At 33.8% G+C, this 22,500-nt stretch overlaps 2 protein-coding genes across 3 annotated transcripts; one reads left to right on the plus strand and one right to left on the minus strand.

Annotated features, from left to right (window-relative positions):
• Window positions 1–156: 156 nt before the first annotated feature.
• LOC119578900 (peptidyl-tRNA hydrolase 2, mitochondrial-like) lies at window positions 157–5,028 on the plus strand. The gene is made up of 4 exons (XM_037926567.1): window positions 157–392; window positions 2,501–2,593; window positions 2,894–2,983; window positions 3,233–5,028. Exons 1-4 carry the CDS (start codon window positions 234–236, stop codon window positions 3,425–3,427), a joined length of 537 nt encoding a protein of 178 aa, XP_037782495.1. The 5' UTR covers window positions 157–233; the 3' UTR covers window positions 3,428–5,028.
• An 827-nt stretch (window positions 5,029–5,855) lies between these two features.
• LOC119578899 (protein-serine O-palmitoleoyltransferase porcupine-like) lies at window positions 5,856–21,462 on the minus strand. 2 transcript variants are annotated; one of them, XM_037926565.1, is made up of 9 exons: window positions 21,089–21,462; window positions 18,736–18,813; window positions 17,445–17,619; window positions 13,260–13,461; window positions 11,835–12,060; window positions 11,503–11,609; window positions 10,982–11,178; window positions 10,379–10,606; window positions 5,856–9,823 (listed from the first exon to the last, which is right to left on the minus strand). In XM_037926565.1, exons 2-9 carry the CDS (start codon window positions 18,811–18,813, stop codon window positions 9,615–9,617), a joined length of 1,422 nt encoding a protein of 473 aa, XP_037782493.1. In that variant the 5' UTR covers window positions 21,089–21,462; the 3' UTR covers window positions 5,856–9,614. The 2 variants fall into 2 exon arrangements, with proteins under 2 accessions (XP_037782493.1, XP_037782494.1); XM_037926566.1 differs by lacking the exon at window positions 21,089–21,462 and adding an exon at window positions 19,705–19,843.
• Between the last annotated feature and the right edge of the window lie 1,038 nt (window positions 21,463–22,500).

The following is a 22,500-nucleotide window of genomic DNA, read 5'->3' on the forward strand; positions in this document are numbered from 1 at the left end:
TTATTACGAGTATTGCGAGCACAAGAAAAATAATTATTATTCAGTGTACTCTCTTCTCTCGGGTGCACTGTATATGAATTATAACAGCACACTTGCATACATGAATGCATAGAAGGTATAGAACGTATCCAAGTTCCCGCGCCCCGAGTGGTTGCATTCTAAGCGCCGTAAACACGCGTGGAGATCCTGGTGATGTCTAGGGAGTGTCGGGAATTACCATCCTCGCAGAGACTATGATCCCTATTATATCCGACTTGCTCGCCCAACCCGGGGTCATGGTGGGCATGGGGTTGGGAGTGTGCATAGGCTTCTTCATGAGGGGTTCCTTGCTGGGAAATGGAGAGACGGTGGAGGAAGGGGACGACGAGGACAATGACGGAGGATGGGATGAGGTGAGTCTGTGTGGATCTTGTGTTATCACTCCGTTGTGCTAGCGGGTGTGGTTTCGTGCAAGCTTTCAGAAATGGTATCTGTTAACGAGAGCGACGCACCCTCCCGAGATGAAGTCCCAGAACCAGGGTATCATGCGAAGCCAAGAATTCAAACCTAACCTTTCTTACCTTCTTTGGTAAGAGTCCAGATGCACAGCAGTTTTGTTTGGCGGAATTCCATAGTCAGCCAACAGTCTTGATAGAAGGGGAGAGCAATACAACAATGAAAGAAAAATGCTAAAGTTAGTCAATGGAAACACTTGCCAGCATTAAAAATCCACAGCTTGAAAAGTCCAGTTTCATGAAAGTCAATGGAAAGACCTGCCTGCTTTTGTTTAGATCTATGGAAAAGCACATTGTTACTGTATTTGTTATGTATCCACAAAACTGTTGGGATATTTACCCGTCAGACCCACCACCATAGGGGTCTTTACCTATCATGAGCTCAAATACACCACTGGGCTGTATGGTCACACCCCCTGGCAAACAAGAGGTGTCTGAAAAAAAACATACCCTGTAAATGCATAAAATATTCAACACTGCAATAGGAAAATCAAAATTATAAGGATAAAATGTATCTAATAAGAATTTTAACATACAGAGGTTTGAAATAATAAATAGTGTATCATTGATGTGTGTGTGTGTGTGTGTGTGTGTGTGTGTGTGTGTGTGTGTGTGTGTGTGTGTGTGTGTGTGTGTGTGTGTGTGTGTGTGTATATCTATCTATATATATATAGTATTATATTATAATATATATATATATAATATAGATATTATATATATAATATATATATATATATATTATTATTATATATATATATATATATATTTATATATATATATATATATATACATATATATACATATATATACATATATATACATATATATACATATATATACATATATATACATATACATATATATACATATATATACATATATATACATATAATATATATATATATATATATATATATATATATATATATATATATATAATATATATATATATATGTGTGTGTGTGTGTGTGTGTGTGTGTGTGTGTGTGTGTATGTATGTATGTAATGTATATGTATGTATATGTATATACATATACATATACATATATGTATATATATATAGAGATAGATAGATAGATACATAGATATATAGATATAGATATACATACCACACACACGATATACAAATGTATCCACACATATACGAATGCATGTGCTCTTGTTTTTTATTTTTGTGGAGTTAGATATATTATTAAGATCATATTTTCAAGCTTTGATATTTCAGTTACCCATAGTGATTGCTCTGTTTTACTTACATTTTTATGATAGCACAATTTTGCTCTTCATGCTATTAGTAACCATTTTTTGCTCTAACAATATACATGTTCATAAAGATTTTCCTTTCCTTACTTCAGTCCTTGAATTTTGGGAGCCATGGCTAAGTCCAGTGCTGCTATGGTCTTCATGCTTTGTTCTTTGGCCAAGAAGAGCATTACCTGGTAAAATATCTAACAAGGAACCAGTCAAAACACTATCTTACAAGGTATATTAATGCAGGATTGTTATTCTTTGTTGGATCACCAAGTGGTTCACTGTGAATTAAACTTATTAATACAAATCATATTAATAGCTTTACAAACAGTATAATATCCACTTTGAATGATACAAATATCGGAGAAGATACATAAATTTGTCCCAATATATCAAAAGACATAGTCACTTCTGGTATATTCTTTGCGCTGTGTGTGTGTGTGTGTGTGCGTGTGCATATGTGTGTGTGTGTGTGTGTGTGTGTGTGTGTGTGTGTGTGTGTGTGTGTGTGTGTGTGTGTGTGTGTGTGTGTGTGTGTGTGTGTGTGTGCATGCGTGCACATGCACACGCACGCATATGCATGTATATATACATATGTAGGTATTTATGTATGTGAAAAATAATTATTTGAAAGTTTTTGTCCTTATTTTTATGACATTTTTTCCCCCGAGTCGTTTTTTGAGGGTGATATTTAATGTAATAAAATTTCAGTATGATGATTATTATGAAATGAAGGGAATGTTTTAATTTTGCAGGATGGCTTCCTAGCAGAGGGATCTGGTGAATACAAGCTGGTACTTGTGGTACGAACCGACCTCAAAATGGGGAAAGGAAAAGTGGCAGCCCAGGTCAGTCAGAGTATCATGGTATATGTAATATTTCATTCTTTTACATTTGCATTTTTCTTTTTTCACAATGTATTTGGCTAGTCCAAGAAAATTGGAAATAATTTGTGAGATACTGAAGGTAATTATTTCTGATAATTTTATGACAGTGTATGTTTAGAACTGTATTAAATAAATGTTTTATTTTGCAGAAGAAACTTGAAAATAAACAAAAAATACTTTCAATAAAAGATTTTAATCCACCCCCCACATAAGGTAGACATTAACTCTTTTCTTCTCCTTTTTCTTCAATCAAATATTCAGTGTTCGCATGCGACTCTGAAGGCCTTCAAGCAGTCTCAAAAGTCCTGCCCCAAGATTTTAAGGAAGTGGGAGTTGAGTGGACAACCAAAGGTAAAAGTTTAGATCATTTTTTTGCTATGATGGAAGAAAATAATGTTACTCTCAAAGTAAATTATTTATTTTGCAGTACTGAAAAATCATAATGATAGGAAAATTATTTTGTTCTTATATTTTTTTGTAAAGGGTAACAACCACGTAAATGAAAGTTATTAGAAAGTTACCTCATGACGTATCTGTTGATCAAATCTGAAAAATTGACTCATACAGACTATAGCTAATACCATTACTTTTGGCTCGTAGGTAGTGGTGAAGTTGGACGACGAGGCTCAAATGCTGGACTTGGCAGGACTGGCGAGGGAGGTTGGTCTGACCGTAAGCCTCATCCAGGATGCTGGTCGCACTCAGATAGCCCCAGGCTCACGAACTGTCCTCGGCGTTGGGCCAGGACCAGCAGACCTCATCGATCAAATTACTGGTCACCTCAAACTATATTAGGGTTTTTAATTTATTTGTACTGATTAATGGAATATTTCTAACTTATAAATACTGTGATGGTATTTATTGGCTGATTGTTATTATTTTGATAGGAAATGGGAGAAAAATAAACAAAAAAAGGGAAAACTGACCTCATGACAACCTGCATATCATGCTAAATCAAGTAATTTGAAATTGTCTTTTTGAAAAGGGATTTTCAAATAATGAAGAGAATCTTGCATGTTACGTTATTTATGGGTAAGATAACATTTTATGAAGAAAATAATAATTAATTGGATCTTTCTTTTCTTTTCTTTTCCTTTTAATATCTATAAGAAAGGTATTGTGAGGTTGGTACAGAATTGCTGTGGTTCAGGTGAGCTGCTTCAGGGTAAGTTAAGAATCCAAGGATAGCTTGATGATTCAATATTCTGTTTTTGTTTTTTTTACTGTTTTTCACCACAAGTAATTTGGTTGTCTGGCTTAGCACTCTGTAATTGCAAAATAATAAATTTGAGGCACTGGGTCCACAGTTATTATAAAAATGTTTTCCATTTACCTCACTTGTTTGGAACAGGTTACATGCTCACATATAGTATAGAAAGAATGATGTTCTGGCATATACTTGTACCTTTTCAATTTATTGCAATGGGGATATGATTTTTTAAAATACATTCATACATACATACATGTATGGCTTTGCAGGTACTCAGCCACCAAGGAGTCAATTAGTAAGCCTGTATGACCTCATCTAACACTTGAAATTACTAGATTTTTTTTTTTTTTTTTTTTTTTTTTTTTTTTTTTCCAAAGATTTCTTTAACAATGCTATTGGGAATAAAAAAGAATCCATCTGAAAACCAAAGAATAGGGTAAAGAGATGAGATATGCAGGGATGGTAATTGACCTTAATGACTAAACTGTTGTGGAGCCATCGATGTGTAAACAAACTTCATGAACTAAAATCCCAATGCATACGGCATTTACATATATACCATCCCAGCATCTTTGGGTTAACATTTTAAGAAAAAAATGAGAAAGCAGAAAAATAGGATTTTGTCTCTTGTGGTTGAATGGAAATTGAAAAGGGATTTAAAATGCTCAAGATATATTGCAAGTGAGTTATTCTTCATTATAAAATAAGTGATAAAATAATGTGGGTTTCTGAAGCATTTTCTTTCCTTATTTTATTAATTACGGGTAAGAATGTCTGTTATATAACAAGGATTTAACACTATTTTATCTTTGTGGAAACAAATTATAATTATATCGTATCAGCAAATAAAAAAAGTTCGAGACAAATATCTGGTTTGTAATGAGTGTTATTCACAAAATCACTTCATCAGTCATTACACTAGCAATATTTGTGTAGTGTGTGTTGTCTCTTCAACCCATTCATTCATCACATGCAAAATTCTAATTAAACACAAAGATAATCTAATGACCTCAAAACTTTTACACATATTGTTAGTGTATCCACTTTTATCTATGTGTTGTGTAAATAGTGGTATAGATTAGCTCCTCAGAATTTTGTGACAAAGGCTGAGTGACTAACAGAAGGCCTCAACACCTTCCCTTTCTCTATACTGTAACCTTTCACACAAATAAACTATCATAATCAAGGTTGACTTTCCTCTGTTTACATTCAAGATGGATAACTTCACTAATCACAAAACCACTTCACACTACCAAAGGAACTCCTTATGTTATTCTTAGCATCTTATCCCAAGCTTGCAATGTGTTTTGGTACCATGTGTAGAATTTAATTGCATAGCTGTCAATCGGAGAACTACTGTCACCTTAGAAATACAAATTAGAAGTCTTCTTATCTGTTGTATCTTTCCCAGTAGTTGGCAAAAATGATGGGAATTATATTTTTATTAAAAAATTACTCTTATTGGTGAATGAATTTAGGCTGAACAGCTGAAAAGTTATATTATCTATTAGTAATTACAATAATCCTTTTTTTTTTTGTATTTTTGTTCTTATAATCCATTTTGAAATGTATTTCTCCTTTCAGTCACATAAGAGGCTATGTGTAATTCCAAGTGAAAAAGGTTTAAGTGGACTTTTTTTTAATACAAGATATTGACATAAATATAATTTCTGTAACATGTAGTTTCGTAAAAAAGTCGATATTATTTTTTTTTTCCTTCCTTCAGATAAGGTTCCTTTTAAAAAGCTTTGTGATTAAGGATCTGACAGTAAAGGCTTCTAGTTTTATTCTCTTTGGATATGTTCAGTTTTAGGATTTTTTCAAAGCAGGTTATTTTCATTAGCTTAATAGAATTACAGAAAAAGAAGGAAAAGGAATATCTCTTATGGAATATTATGCCCCTTTTTCAAACCTGCAAATTAATTCTTCAAAAGAAAAAAAAAAAATACATTCATATATTACAAATCAGCTTTTTAGTTGTGGTTGTGAAAATGGTAAGAGTAATAAAGGTTAGCCATTATGAGACTTTATTTCAGCCAATCTTTCTCCCATCATATCTCCCTGGTAAGTGATGATGGAGATGGATGGGAACTGTTCAAGCTCTTATCCTGTGGCATAGGACAATGGATAACACTCAAAGCCACACCTTAATGACTCCAAGACTCAGGTCACTTGTTGTCCTTGAGTCTGGCAGTAAATAATTTTTTCATTATTTCATATATTATGGTTAATAAAAGATTCTTGGTTTTGGAAGGCATAATCCTTTTTTTATGTTTGATATAAAAATATATAAAGCACAAATATCTACTAACACTGAATCTCTATGTACATCTTTACATGAGATGTCATGGTGCCATAATCCTGATAATTGTATCAATGAAAGGAAAAAAAAGTATCACATATTTTATGATTCATGGTAAAAATGCAATGTACTTATAAATATACAAATATTCAAAAAAGAAAAAAATATATATCAGTTTCCTCAGAAATGCTGGCATGCATTTCAAACAATACCTGGTCCCCCTGTTTAACACAAAATATATTTCCTCCACTTAGCACTCCAAAAAGTTTACTTTAGCTACTTCCTGGAAGTAATGATATTTCTCTCCTCACCATTAATCATTAAGCAGTGGTTCTCAATCTTTTTAGAGTCATAGACCCCTTTATGAATCTGATGAAAGCTATGGACCCCCCACTCTAGAAATATGCACATTAACACAACTTTGTGTATAATGTACATTATTTATTAAGATTTGATTGTCTCATACATATATGAAATACACAAAGTACTATTAAACTTTACAATAAACAATATTAAAAAACAAAACAAAAAAACACTAGTATAAAAGTTAATTTTATATGATCCTCTCGGATCCCTGAAACCCATCCATTGACCCCAGGTTTAGAACCCTGCCCTAAAGGATGACACAACCAGATTTCCCAGACTCTCATAACAAATGTATTCAAACAGCCTGAATATAGCCTGATACAGCCTGTGTTGAATTTAAACCCTTTATGTGCCTATAGTAGATGATGGTTAGGCATCTACTATTTTGGACTGGTGTCTTATCTCTTTGGGGAGTGTTTGTTGTGGGTTTGAGTGCCCACAGGTATGGTGGACCTAATGTGCCCCAACCTGAGAAAATATGCTGAACTGCAGGTTGCAGGGTCGTGCTGCTACAGGTACTCCCCCTCCAGAGATTGAGTGAAGTGAGCGAGCGAAATATCATACCGTATCACGCCGTGGGTCGCTAGTATAGTAGATGATGGTCGGGCATCTCCTATTTTGGACTGGTGTACTCCCAGCACGACCCCTCAATCTGAAGTTCAGCATAGTTTCTCAGGTTGGGTCACATCAGGTCCACAGCCATGTCCGCACTCATTGGACAGTGGGTTCCTCTCGTTTCCTGCACGCTTACACAGCACTCGTGTACTTAAGCCACAGAATCCAGAACCAAGATTAGCATTCCCCGATCATCCTGCAGAACACGACAGCAGCAGCAGCAACATGAGGACTGCCCAGTCCTTAGCCGATTGGGGGGCCTGCTGGCTCCCCCGTTGATCTCTCACTTCATCTTCTGCCATACCTGTGGGCACTCACACCCACAACAAACACTCCCCAAAGAGATAAGACACCAGTCCAAATTAGTAGATGCCCAACCATCATCTACTATACTGGTGGATCAGGGAATGCTGATCTCAGTTCCGGATTCTGTGGCTTAAATACACGAGCACTGCGTAAGCATGCAGGGAACAAGGGGACCCCACTGTCTAATGAGCGTGGACATGGCTGTGGACCTAATATGACTCAACCTGAGAAACTATGCTGAACTTCAGGTTGCGGGGTCGTGCTGCTACATGCTCAAGGACTCAGTGGCCTAATGCACCCAAGGATTGATCATGTGGTTTGGGTTTCATGCATCTCTGGTTCAGCAAGTGATTAGAACCCCAACTATTCCTAGCACACAGGCAGTGGCAACATACAAGAGCTGTAGTTGAAGCTATGCGTCACTTGACGTCTTTATATTTATTGTGAGATTTTTGTAAAAGATCATGTATTCAAACAGCATGCTGTGAAACTCTTGCTGCATTATAATTAGCTTAGTCTGGAAGTGTATGAAAACTACATCCATGGGGTGCACAGTAGGGGATGGAGGGAGATTGTCTCATTTTGGGGTGAATGCACTGGCGACTCAGTGAATAATTGCACATTTTTACCAACCTGCTGGTCCAAGAGCAAAAAGAATAATCATCTGATTCAGCTCCACCACTCCATTTCTTTACAAACATGGAAGCAACTGTAAGTGAACTCATGGTGCTTGTTACAGTCATCTTAAATATATTACTACATAAAAAAGTGATTAATATAAAACATTATTTCATAGCCAAATATTCAGTTTCATTTCTTATCAGCAGATTTTAGATGCCAAGCTTAATCATTTTCAAATTGCTGATGCCACTGACTGCGAGCAATGAATTACAATTATTGAAAGTTGGAGGCTCCTAGAAGGAACAATCAGTCCAAAAGCTGCAGGATATCACCATGTTGTGATTAGCTCACCTTACGTTCAACAACATGAACATACAGTAAAGAAAACCCAACAGCTGTGACCCATATGCTTGCATTATTACAATCTTGTGTCCTCATACTTTGTTTTCATATAATTTTGTTTTAATTGACAACTTCTATGCACGTAAACTATAAGACAATATTTAATTCAAACATTCAACAGAAAGTGATTATATAAACAATAGGAATTTAGCACAATAACCAACATTACCAAATCAAAAACAAACTTAAAACAAATTAGACGGAGACAGGCAGAAAAATAAAACATCATGTTTACAAATATTTTCATCATCCAGGTTCACTTAAACTCTTTTTCCCAGAGTCATGTAGAAACTTGAGTTGTGAACAACTATAACAATGGGAAGAGCTACCCACAAACTTATTATGCAATCACTACCCAAAAACTTATGCAATTGCACAAAATGATTTTAAGTTTGCAATCAGACTGTGATTAGATCACTGTTGAATGCTAGATAGATTAGTTATGATCTAAAATAATATCAAGTCTACTAAAACAAATGTAATACAAAATGGCTCAAAAGAATGAATTAACATAACAAATAGTCAGTCTAAACTATGAAATGTATTAAAAACACGGTTTGAATTGAACATGGGCACCTCTTTCAGACAAAATCAACAGCTTGGATACTGCATAAGCATAATTAGAATTTTTGCATTAATTCAAGTGCACAATGCCAATTCAAACACAATAGCAGCCAAACAAAGGATAACTTTACGACCGTCTTCTTGAAAGATGAGCAATCAGTCAGCTTGTCCACGGATATAGCACTGGGACAAACAATCAATGGAATATTTCAAGTCCAAGACAAGGTATTATTTCTATTCACAGTTCAATCAAAATACAAAACTATACACAAAGATATATTATCAGATATATTCTAACTTCAATTTGGTGTAAAACTGTTGCAAATAACAAGTTGCAAACATTTGCAGTTTAACTTAAAATATTGCTATCCAGAGCAGTGCCCAAACCCCTCCTCTCTAAATACTATTTTATGGTACATATGTACATATTAAACCAACACTTTGGACTTCCATATTGTAAGAAAAAATGTCTAAGTTTCTATTCTTCCCTAAAAAAACTAAATTCACACCAGCTACATTTTAATATAAAAATTATTATACAATCGTAATGCCCTAGAAATCTAAATTTATAAATGGCTTATCAATAAAAACAAATCTTAAATGACAGCATTAACAATATAACAGACTAAGACAACCCAATGACTAGCATAATCTAAAATAGACCATTTAGTTAGAGTATGCTTCATGCTGTATCCTGATTCTTGTTGTTGGGGCGAAGAGTCAAACATGATGCCAAGGTATGCCAGGTGAAACATTGCCAATAGTCCAAATGCCAGATTAGTACAGATTGTGAAGACTGACCATCCTGAAAGACAGTGTCAAGGTATTAACATATATATTTTATCTAGAGAATAGATAAGATGTAATTTTCTTGATTCAACTACATGATGTACTTTGCAAAATAAAAAACTGGAAAAAATTATTATAGTGTATTATATTTGTCCCATATCTGAATTCATTATTCACTCTTGGTTAAATTTTCATTTTCTAATAATTCTTGCATAGCTGCCCTTTTACACACAAACTAATCAAAATATCTTTAGGACTACTCTATAATTTACCCAATTTTGTTTTTCCGAACTTCTTTGCTATCCTTTTTGCAAATTCATATTCAGAATCATTCATCCATGAAAATAAAAGCACACTTACCTGCAAACCTCTGTATACCCAACTACATGTTTTTCAGGGTAAATGCCATGCCTGATGATGGCAACTATTAAGTACTTATAAGATGATAAACAACAAAAACCATATCCCTAAACTGGTTTTGGGAGCTTCATAATATGATGTAAATGACTACTGAGAGAGACAGGGAAAGAAAATGAGGAAGACAAAAAGAAGGATAGATAAAACAACTTACCTTTTTGTGTATGTTCACAACTCTCTGGGCAGGGTCTAGCTAATATGCAGGCATCAAAGGCGCTTGATAGCTTATATCTGAGTGAATGCTCAACATAAGTATAGAAGCCCAAGGATAAAAGTACAGCTGCCAGTTGAAAGTTAAGACCATGGAAAAGTGCCGACATGCTGTAGGTGAATAAAAGTGCCCAAAACACTCCCAGCTGCCCTCGGACTGGTTTAAAGACATCTGAAGAGATAGAGAAAAATATATTAAATATATCATACTTGTCTGATGATTTGATTCAACTAGTCAATAGATCAGACAAAGAATTAAAAATCTAACTTTGAAAAGTTATTAACATCTTAACATCTTTTTTTTTTCTTCTTCTTCTTCTTTTCTTTTTTCTTTTCTTAATGAGGCAAAGGTGCATTTCCAAGCTTGATACTGATGGGCTGAATGTAATGTGTCCAAATAACATTGTATTTTAGTCAATCATCACAAACCTGTCAATTATCGCAAAATAATCATCACCAATCTGTCACCCTGGCATTAACCTTCATCATCCTGTTACCTCAATTAAAAAAGGGCTTATAATACTCCATCATTAACATTACAACTCACATGTTTTTAGCCAGTGATGCATGGGCATATTCCAGAATACCACAACCTCCCCAAGAGAACGTGGAACCTCAATTGATCCTGGATTAGCAACTCCAGCTATTTCTAGGCCAGCTAATAATGCAGAAACCTCACTCATGTAAGAAACGAAATAATGGCTTGTTCGAAATGCGAGGGCATCTCTGTAAGCCAGCATCCATCTGTAAAAAGGATAGTCTTTATTATAAATAATGTTTGCATTGCTGATACTAAAGTAACAAAGCCTCTGATATATATTTGTTTATTATCAATAAGCTACCAAAAAGCCACAATTTGTTTACCTCTAAATACCTTTATACAGAATCATTACAAATTTCATAAAGCTACAATTTGTACCAAATAACTTTATAGTGAATTATCATTCACTCCTTATTGAACCTACCATCAATGGACAATATATTTAGAAGGACAGCTTTTTCACTTTTTTGCCTAGTACATGTCATATCTAAAGTATTCCAATAAAAAATAGTATATCATGTCCTTACTTGTTCCCTGGGTCTGCTAAAATCCATGATATAATACATGTGGATTTTATCAAAAATAAAAGACTGGCTGCCAAGCTCTGTAGGATCCTCAATATTGGCCATGTTTTCTGTTATAAACAAATAAATACACATCTTATTAAAACTCTTGCCTCATTTCAAATATCAAATGCGTAACTAGTACAAAATTAAATTTCTTTGTAAGACAAATCCAAATTCTTTTACAACACAAGCATAATATCTTTTCATAACATATCTAAAGTCTTTAATAGCATAAGGCTAAAATTATGTGTCTATAAAACATATCCCTTCTTAAAAAAGTAACCATCACTTACCCAAGATGCCGGCTCAAGAACCTTCATATAGGTCTTAAAGGAAACCCATGGACCAAAGATAATTGAACCCGGATTTAGGATGTACCCAAGGAGCTCGGCAAGACCTGGGCAGGCAGTGAGAGTGTGAGCATCAAGATCATACCCTACTGATACCACCTTCATTAGGATGATCATCTGAGCACCTCGTATGCTATGCCAGTCAACTGGATCTGCCCACCATAACTCGCTGGAAAAATGGTACATTTTGCCAATTGTTTGGAGAAAGAGTAATAAAAGTAATAATTATATTCAATAAAATGATTACCTGCTAAAGGATTTTATGTTTCAATGATGAAAAGGGGACTGTAAGAAAATAAAATCCATTTGCATTTTAGTGAGTGCACAAAGCCATTTACAACAGTTAAATAACCACTAATGACAGACATTACAAAGCAATTCTTTGTTTACTCATCTGTACTTAATGCCTATACATGGTATGAACTTTTATATTCATATCTATCAAACCAATCCAACTACAGTATATCTTTACATCTATTTGCTCATATGTCCCATGAAAAAACAAAATGGAATCAGATGCTACGGATAAGATAATTCTTTAACTTCCAATGATATTTTTCCCATATACTATACATATTTATAACTAAGTTGATTTTTTAACTAAAAATATCTGAATCTATGATGTTTGTAAAAAATGGATGGGTAGCTAAAAAGCACTTTGTACTATTGTAAAATAAACTGCTATAAACAAAATGATGATAAAAGGTACTGTGAAATTCCTGGCTCAACTGCGATCTTTCATCAGCATGATTTACAACTTCCTAATTTTTTCAGTAGATTTATGACTGGGTATGAGATGATGAACAATATTTGACTTAATTATAAAAAGGATGGGTCTGTGTTGCAAAAGAAACCAAGATTCATCAATATGTCAAATATCTGTGATAATTGATAAAAAGAGAATGCAAGTAAGCTCATATGTGTACCCTACCAACAATCTGTAAAAAGAAATGAAAAGAAAGAAATGAGAGAGAGAAAAAAAAGGAACACTACTGATACTGGTTTCAATTATTCAAGTGTACACATTTGAACCTGTACATCATGGGAAAGTCAGTACACAAAATGTTTGTAAATCAATAGATTTTCTGTTCACTATCAGCAAATAAAATATGGAATGGACAGATATCTTGTAAACTATCATTTAACAACCTTCTGGAACTCTCTTATCTGTCTGTATAATGTCATCAGCAATGCTTAATATCATTCAATAAAACTATTTGCCTACATATCAGTTATCATTCACCTTCACCTACTTAACACAGAACCTCAACCTCATTTATGAAAGACCCTCCTCCTATTATTGTGCAACCAAGACACTCCCAAAATATAAAAAAGAGAGTGAAAAATGAAAACAGTTTGCAAACTCACCACACGGTCATGACAACCACACATGCCACACAAGTCCAAGGTCCACGGCGGGCTTTCACTAGTGCATTCGAGGTGAGAAGGGACAGCCCTCCGACAGCTGTCAGAGTGGCCATGTAGACAGTGCGTTGGCCAAACAGCTGCCAGGCCACCACACAGCCACATGCAGCAGACATCAGGTGCACAAGACATGCAGGAACTCGCACTAGTGGGGAGGATGCAAGGGAATAGGCATTTTACAGTTTTACTCTTTATGTTTTAGGCATAATGTTACCAGGAATTATAGTAACTGAAAATTATTGACGGACTGTCTATGGATTTTCACACATATATCATTTAGCTATATCAGTTTATAAGGTTACCTTTTCAAAGAACCCACCTATTGCTAATCCTGAATTGATTGGTTATGAAATTTTATAATTCTATTTACTTTATATCTATCAAAAACAATTTCAGGTCTTTCACAAAATGCTACTAAGAAATCGATAAAAATGTTGCTTAAGGAAGTAAAGAACACAAATATATATATGAAGGTTCATAAGAACCTCAAACAGACAATAAAGTAATTCCATGTTTTTGTTTTTATTTTACAATAAAGATTACTTTTACATCTTGCAGTTATCCCAAATTACCTAATATTAGCACAACAAAACATGACTCTTATTTAATTCCACCTGTTACTACTGAAAAAAAAAAATAAGTATCAGACAACATAGGTCTATGAACAATCAAAGCAACTATACAATGAAAAATATCTGCCTTTTCCCAAAATGAAAGTTATAGCTTAGGATACACAAAACAAAATTACTTTCACTGCAACACAACTATACACACACACACAAAAAAAAAGAATAAAAGTTCTTTCATTATTCACTCCCATCATAAAGGCACAAAGTCAGTCTCTTATCAAAAATTCAAAACAACAATAATAGTAAAACAAAAAAAATCCATAGTTAATAAGAATGTTATATAATAAAAAAATACAAGTCTAATATGTGTTTATGGTTAGGTTTATAGAAAGTGGTATTCAGTGTGGTTCCTTTTTAGGGAATGTTCAAGAGGGAAAATGACCTCATGTGTACAAATGGTTAAAGATGGGGGGAAAATGATATCCTCAATACCTCTAGTCAAATTTATCTGCATAATATTGAAACAACCCTGCAAATGAACACTGTACAAAAGACAACAAAGTTTCTAGTCCTATCAAAATCAGTAACATTATGAATACATGTTTTCCTGGAGATTTCCATAGGACTGAAGATACATGACTACTACTTAAGTCATTTTTCTAGAAACAAGTGTCTCAATTAAAATTAATTTCATCAAATACCAAATGTATTTTCTCACTAACAATACTTCAGAAAATCCATAAAAACGTCATCCACAAGTTTACTTGATTTCATTCATGTTGAATGAATTTCATAAAAGAGCTCTCTGATGAATCACCTTGCCCTATGAAATGCTTTATTCTCATTCACATCTTTCAACAATTGTCAAAGTGAACTGGGTACACCTTGTCAACAAACCATGTGTATCATACAGAAAACAATTATTAAATACAACTTGAAAACTTTCCATTTCTGTTAGATTACCAGATGTTCCCATTCCTAGAATGTTCAGTAACAGAAATATAGTACTCATAACACTTTCTTTCCACTTAAACTTGTGCACTGCAATATTTGCATCAAACTGAGATTTTAATCACTAGGCTCTGGGTATAAGGCACATTATCCATCTCCCTTCAGAGGTGTTCTCCTAACATAAAATGACATGGCCTGGGATCTAGGTATAAAATATTAACATTTACTGTTAATTAATTTATTTGGTCTAATCTATGTGTAAAAAATAAGCCAAAATTTCAACCTACTAGGTTTATCAATATATATCAGAAATAGTATGTTTAGAGCCACTTTACATACTTCTAAATATATATCAGGTAATGAAGGACATCCTCATAATTCGACCATCCATCTTCCTTCTGTATACATCTAAAATATGTTCATTTTCATCACTAAGTTGTAACCGGAACATAAAATCTTGGTCTTCTTTCACAAACATGACTTGAAATTGACTAAGTAGCCACCACTTCTCCTAAAATCATGCATGACTTCAAAAGATTCTGGATGGAAGATTTACTGGACATTTTCATACTACCTACAAAAGAGGACATACAAAAATACCATGGACTGGTATTATCAAATCTGGTAGCATGAATCACCACTTTTTCATGCAGACAAAGTTGGTATTAGAAACAATGGATATGGAAATACAGAACAAGGTCCAACCTTTGGTTAGAGACGTACGTGGAGACCACATTACCTTGGAGTGAGGGATATCAATCGGTATATATTAATGACAGGTTTCATACAACAACAATCTTCAAATTAATATATGAAAAGGGAATACTTGACTTACATTTCAACAAGTCTTGTCATTCTATGATACAAGTGATAAATAAAATCTGATATATGTCCCCCTGAAACTGGTAGGAGATATAGAATGGTGTAAATACTATGATGATATTTTGGATATATATTATATCTCTGACTGGCAAAAATATAAGTTATGAAAGATATTAATAAAAACACAATTCATATCTGAAAACCATCTTCCCATCCAAAAAACAATTGAAGAGCCATGATTTGCACATGAATACATACATCAGTTATAAAATCTACAAGAACTTAAGGTAGGCTTTTACTTAGCTACTTAGCACATAATCTCTCTTGTGTCAAAACACTCTAGCAGGGGATAGAATATCTAAAGAGGAAACATCGCATGATATCTGTTTTATAATGGAAAATTAGAAAGGAAAGAAGAGTGGAACTGATAAGCCATGTGTTAGTCCTTTTTTCATGAGAACTGAATGTGAGGGAATTCCAACCAGTCTATTACTTTCAGAAAAAAATCTTACCATGTGTGTCTAGCACACAGGAATACAAGTAAAAAGATTCTTGGTAAGTTTTTATTAATAGCAATTTCTGTATTTTCAATTATTATAAGGTCAAGATTGATTACACTTATTAATAAAAATACATGTGACTATCTTGGATGTCATTATACTATATGATTAATCTCATATATTGAAAAACTGAATTTTACCTAATGAATTAATTCCAAAAGAAAAAAAATTAAAGGTGTACCAGCGCAATGTAAAAACTTTGCTGAAAGTTGTCCTTTCCTTACAATGAAATCTTAATCAGCACTTCAAAGCTTGCCATTTTTTCATCCGCATCTGCACATCAACACCCACACCCACACCTAAACCAAAAAATATCAGCTAAACTAATCCTAGTAATGATTTCATAAATAATATCAATCTTTCAGGTTACCACTGCATATGCCAAGAGTTATCTTTGTTGTTATACCTAGTATGTAGGTCAGATTTAGGTAAACAATGTTCAAACATTAATGAAAAGTAAGAATCACAGCATAAACATATAACATGGCACTACCTAAAAATTATTAGATTCCAAATTTTTGCAAGTCTTACAAACACAATGCACTTTCCTTTTAGCTAAAGCAATTAAGCATACAGAATAGGAAATACATGTCATTAAAGGATAAATATCCTCCCTCTATTATGGCCGAATTGCCTATGAAGAAAATAACAAGTAGGGATCATTGGAAAGATCTTTTTTAATGATATCTCTAATACACAGTTACATGTAGATAGAGAGAGATGAAAGAAATATGTAGAAAATGTACACTAACCTAGAATTGCAGATTCACACTCTCCATTAAACATCTCATAAATGCTATAGTGCCTTTTGCCTTATATTTTATCCTACATAAAGCTTACAAAATATGTTCCACTGGGATACAATTATCAGAATCATTGTTCATCACAATGAATGCTGTTACCTTTCAAGACATGAAAATATATGAAGGAAGAAGTGAGGGTCGCTATACCTATCTTTAACTTTGGAATGTAACAGAAAATGTAGGAATGGGAAAAATACAAATATCCAAAGTTTAGGATAAATATGTAAATGTAAAAAAAAAAAAAAAAAAAAAAAAAAAAAAAAAAAAAAAATCAAATATGAAGAAATTAGTACAGTAAAGATTTCCAAAGTAATTGATAACCCTAAGGAAAGATCAAACACAAAGCGCACCAATAAAATGTGACACAAGCAAACCAAAAAAATGTGAAATACCATGAGAAAATTATACAACTTTTATACTCACCAAATCTCGTACTGATTGAGAATATCAACGACCACATCAGTATATTATAAAGGTGCCGTGCAGAGTCTGTGACTGTTGGCACCACGCAGTACTCATACAGCTCGGAGATTGTGAACTGAGACTCCAGGTCGTCGTCATCCTCCCACGGCTCATCTTCCGGGATCTCATATATTTCCTAAATATGTCATATAAATTGTTAGTCCACAAACAAAACAACTACTTTGCCTTCTGAATGATCAACTTAATGATACTGTATGTAGTTATGAATTAAGGCATTTTGCAAATTGGTTATTGTGTTTGATATGAAGAAATCAGGTGCGATAGAGTTTTATAAAAGATAGATGGAAGAAGATATGATGTACAAAAAATAAAAAACTTATATGACTTAGACAGTAACTTGGTGTAAAAGAATGTAATCAATACAAAATAAATCAACAAAGAAATATAATGTACTTGAATAAAAATGTATTTGATATAGTATGCTCAGAGAAAATCTAACTAATACATGATGACACAGAGATTGATATCTAAAAATGTTATAATTAAAGCAATTAGTGAAGATAGATATGATAAAAGATAATAACAATGATGAAATAAAGAAATACATTTGAATAGAGGTATATTTAAGATTATAAAACAGAGACAGATTCACTATACAAAAATGAAAACAAAAGTAAACATACTAAAAGGAGTAACAAAAAGATTCAATGTGAATTTCAAAAACAGTTAATGATAATGCAAGAATATATATATATATATATATATATATATATATATATATATATATATAATATATATATATATATATATATATATATATATATATATATATATATATATATATATATATATATATATATATAAAAGAAATGTAGGATAATTGTGGTTCCCTGCTTTTTCCACAACTTAGAATATATTTTTTTATCTATTTCCCCACAGACCCCAGGTTCTTCAAAGGCCAGATTATTCAACAAAATATTTTAATTACATACCAACAAACTCATTTTCCCCAGTTTTATCTATCAAGTCTAACACTATTGTAAATGAGTGTGACTCTGGATAAAAAGAAGCACAGAATAAAAATCTGATCTGCCTTTTTGTCATGAATTATAAAATTTTGATTAATCTCTTGATATTCGGAATTTCACTCAGAAACACCTAGTTTACCTTTGCAGTCTCCAGGGAACCCATGTCCTAGTTTTCCAGATTAGCAGAAACAGAATAAGCAATAGTGAAGGCACAGACAGTAAACCAAACAAGTATAACAGAATATTCTCCTTATAGCACCTACATCATCATAATAATCCAGGTATTCGACGTCCTCTGCATTTGGGTCGTAGTCATAGTCCCCATACATAAAATCATCCATCTGAAATATTTATATGACTGTATTAGCAGAAAGAAGTTCATGCAAACAAAAATATGAATACCTAAGGTTTACATATATTTCTTAATATATCAATGCCTCTGGTTTTTTTTTTTCTTTTTTTACTCTGAGAAGAAAACATTTTTTACATTCCAACAATTTACACAACAGTTTGATAAGTTTCACATTACATAATATGATCAGAAGAGTATGGTTTCTTTGACAACATTCAAGGGATGCACATGTGCATCTGAATCTGTGTAAGTTTATATACATATAGACATATATGTGTGTGTGTGTATATATATATGTGTGTGTGTGCGTGTGTGTGTGCGTGTGTGTGCTGTGTGGTTTTGTGGATGTTGTGTGTGCGTGGTGTTGTGGTGTGTGTGAGTATGTCTGTGAGTGTGTCTGTGAGTGTGTCTGTGAGTGTGTCTGTGAGTGTGTGTGAGTGTGTGCTGTGTGTGTGTGTGTGTGTGTCTGTGTGTGTGTGTGTGTGTGTGTGTGTGTGTGTGTGTGTGTGTGTGTGTGTGTGTGTGTGTGTGTGTGTGTGTGTGTGTGTGTGTGATGGGTGTGTGTGATGGTGTGTGTGCATGGGTGTGTGTGCATGGGTGTGTGTGCATGGGTGTGTGTCTGTGTGTGTGTGTGTGTCTGTGTGTGTGTGTCCGTGTCTGTGTGTGTGTGTCCGTGTCTGTGTGTGTGTGTCCGTGTCCATGTGTGCGTGTCCTGTCCATATGTGCGTGTCCTGTCCATATGTGCGTGTCCTGTCCATATGTGCGTGTCTGTGTATCTGCCTGTATGTGATTTATTTTTATTGGCATGGAAAAGGGCAACAAAAATATACAATATACAGAGAAAGAGACAAGAAATACCAAAACTGAAGTAAACTATTACCTATGAGTGACCAGCCCCATGTACTTTTCTCTGCCTTCAGTTCTTCAGCAAACTGGCAGCACTGACTGAATGCAATATTTATCACAAGAATAGGCTTCAGATTGTAACATACACCTTTTACTAATTCTGCGTGTAGTCCCAACTATCTTTCCTGAGAAATAATCTACATACCCCAAGCAAATGAGAATTTTGCTAAAACTATGAATTGCCAAGATTGTGAAGAACATGTGAAAATATAACAGTTTCTAAAATTTGCAACTGATACTTATGACACAGGAGGAATTAATACAACTATTGCGACAAGCTGCAGTGCTAGCCTACAGTGCCTTTAAGCAAATAAAAAAAAAAATCTTTTGTAAATCCATCTTCACCCTGACAACTATTTTACAGCATCGTCATCATTTCTCTGTCATTATTTCTGTTACTTTAGACAATATGAATCAAATGTCTTCAAACTTATGCTCCTTTCTGTCAATCCCCAGGAGTTAGCCTTGAGTCCAATGTCTGTCCTGAGGCTGGATTTAAGTCATGATAATCATGAAAATGACAGGACTAGATTCTCATTTCTCTTCTGTATTCTTAAAAGTCTCCTCATATCAGTATAGTGTGATTCCTTAATGTATTACCAATGAATCAAAATTTGGTATTTGTTACCGAGAGCAATGCACCCAACAGAGACCAGGCTATCATGTGAATCCGAAATTCCAAACCTAACCTTTCCTACCTTCTATTTATTCCCTAGACAGGGAGGGTAAGCCCCCTTTACCCCAATTTATTAGCACTTCATGCCAAATTATACAAAACACAATATTAAGAACTTTGGCTGTGAGGATGTTGTAAACTTAGTCTCTGAGCGGTGACATGAAGAGGATATTTTCATAATTTTGCAGTAAATATGAGCCCACTGTGTCTGTGTTGTTTATTACTTTATTTCTTATGCTCTATAAGATGGTTGTGTTCATTTCCCTCTATCCATGTGCATCGCTATTGGTAACATTAATCCTATGTACAATGAACCTTTAAACTGGTTAAAGCACAAGTTTTCTTATGAGACAAAGTTCCAGTGCCTTCATTCCATAATTCAAATAAAACAATCAAATTCCCTCCAGTTATACAAATATGTAACAGGCAAAATTTTTCCCAAACGTTTCCTCAAAGTCAAGGTTCATCCCGGGATAAATCACCCCCTTAAAACCCATTTAATCACCTGCCAGCAACTTCCATAACACGCATAACGAACCAGAGAAATTCAAAATGCTAATTCAAAATTCAAAATATTGCAAAACGTTAACGTAAATGAAGAAAAACCCGTTACACATATAACCTCCGACTCGGTGGAAGTGTCTACGGCACATGTATTTTCCCCCTTTTAAACCCCATTTACCTTCTAAATTACTGTGATTTCTTTATTCCAAGTGTCTCCTTCCACTCTCAGATCCAACGTGGGCGTGGCGGTGGGCGTGTCAGCCTCTGGAGGTGGGCGTGGGAGGGGGCGTTGGGCGGGGTGTTAAAGGTACGTGTTTGAGACCTGGAGGCCGCCCATGCCACGATACTCTCTCGATTCCTCCTCTTCTCTTCGTGTAAACTCGTCTTTCATTCTGTTCCTCTCTGCCTTCTGTCCTTTATCATCGGCACACCCTTTATCATTTACTTGCTCGGTGGTTATGCCCTTATTATCTTATTTTTTTCTCTTTCTCTCTCTCTTTTCTCCTCCTATACACTTTTCTCGCGCTTCCCCGACTTCACTTGCCGTCATTTCGTGACCTCGCAGTGACCTCTGACCTCGGCTGTCTTTGACCTGGGTTCAGATTCAGGCTGTTCACTAGTGGGTATTTCGGATTTGTAAATTATTCTCATTAATGTCTATTATTATTATTATTATCAGTTCATTATTATTCATTTGTCACTTTATTAGTGTATTATTATTGTTGTTATTGTTATTATTGTTGTTGTTATTATTATTATTATTATTATTATTATTATTATTATTATTATTATTATTATTATTATTATTATTATTATTATCATTATCATTATTATTAATTATCGTTATTATTATTATTATTATTATTATTATTATTATTATTATTATTATTATTATCGTTAATATTATCGTTAATATTATTATTATTGTTGTTGTTGTTCTTGTTATCTTTGTTAATCTTATTATCGTTATTAATCCTATTATCATTATCATTACTTGTATTTTCATTATAATCATTACTGGTGGCATTATCCTTAATGTTATTAGTACTATTAATAGTTGTAGTAGTAGTTGTAGTATCATCATCATTATTAAATTATCTTTATTACTATTATCATTATTACTAATACCATCATTACTCTTAACATTATCAAAACCGTTATTATTATTATTGTCATCTGTCATTATCTTTACTACTACTATTACTATTATTGTTATCATTGTCATTATTATCAATATTATTATCTTTATCAGTATTATCATTATTATTATTGTTATTATCACAATTTTCATTATTATTACTATTACTATTATTATTATTGTACTTATTAGCATTAGCATTACTATTATTATTATTATTATCATAATCATCATAAACTTTTTGCATGACATTCTGTATTCCCGCCATGGTGAACCCCATCTTGCAATGTACAATAATACCTCAATAGATTCACATAGAACAGCAGGGGTTTAGTGTGCTAATACGGGACATTTGCTATACAGAAAGTGCAAATCTTAGACTGGATCAGTACAACGATGCCAAATCAGCAGTCCTAAGAAGTGAAGTGAGCAACAGTGCCACCGACAACTAG

This window comes from Penaeus monodon, chromosome 11 (genome assembly GCF_015228065.2).
Source record: "Penaeus monodon isolate SGIC_2016 chromosome 11, NSTDA_Pmon_1, whole genome shotgun sequence".
In the NCBI taxonomy this organism is placed as follows: Eukaryota; Metazoa; Arthropoda; class Malacostraca; order Decapoda; family Penaeidae; genus Penaeus; species Penaeus monodon.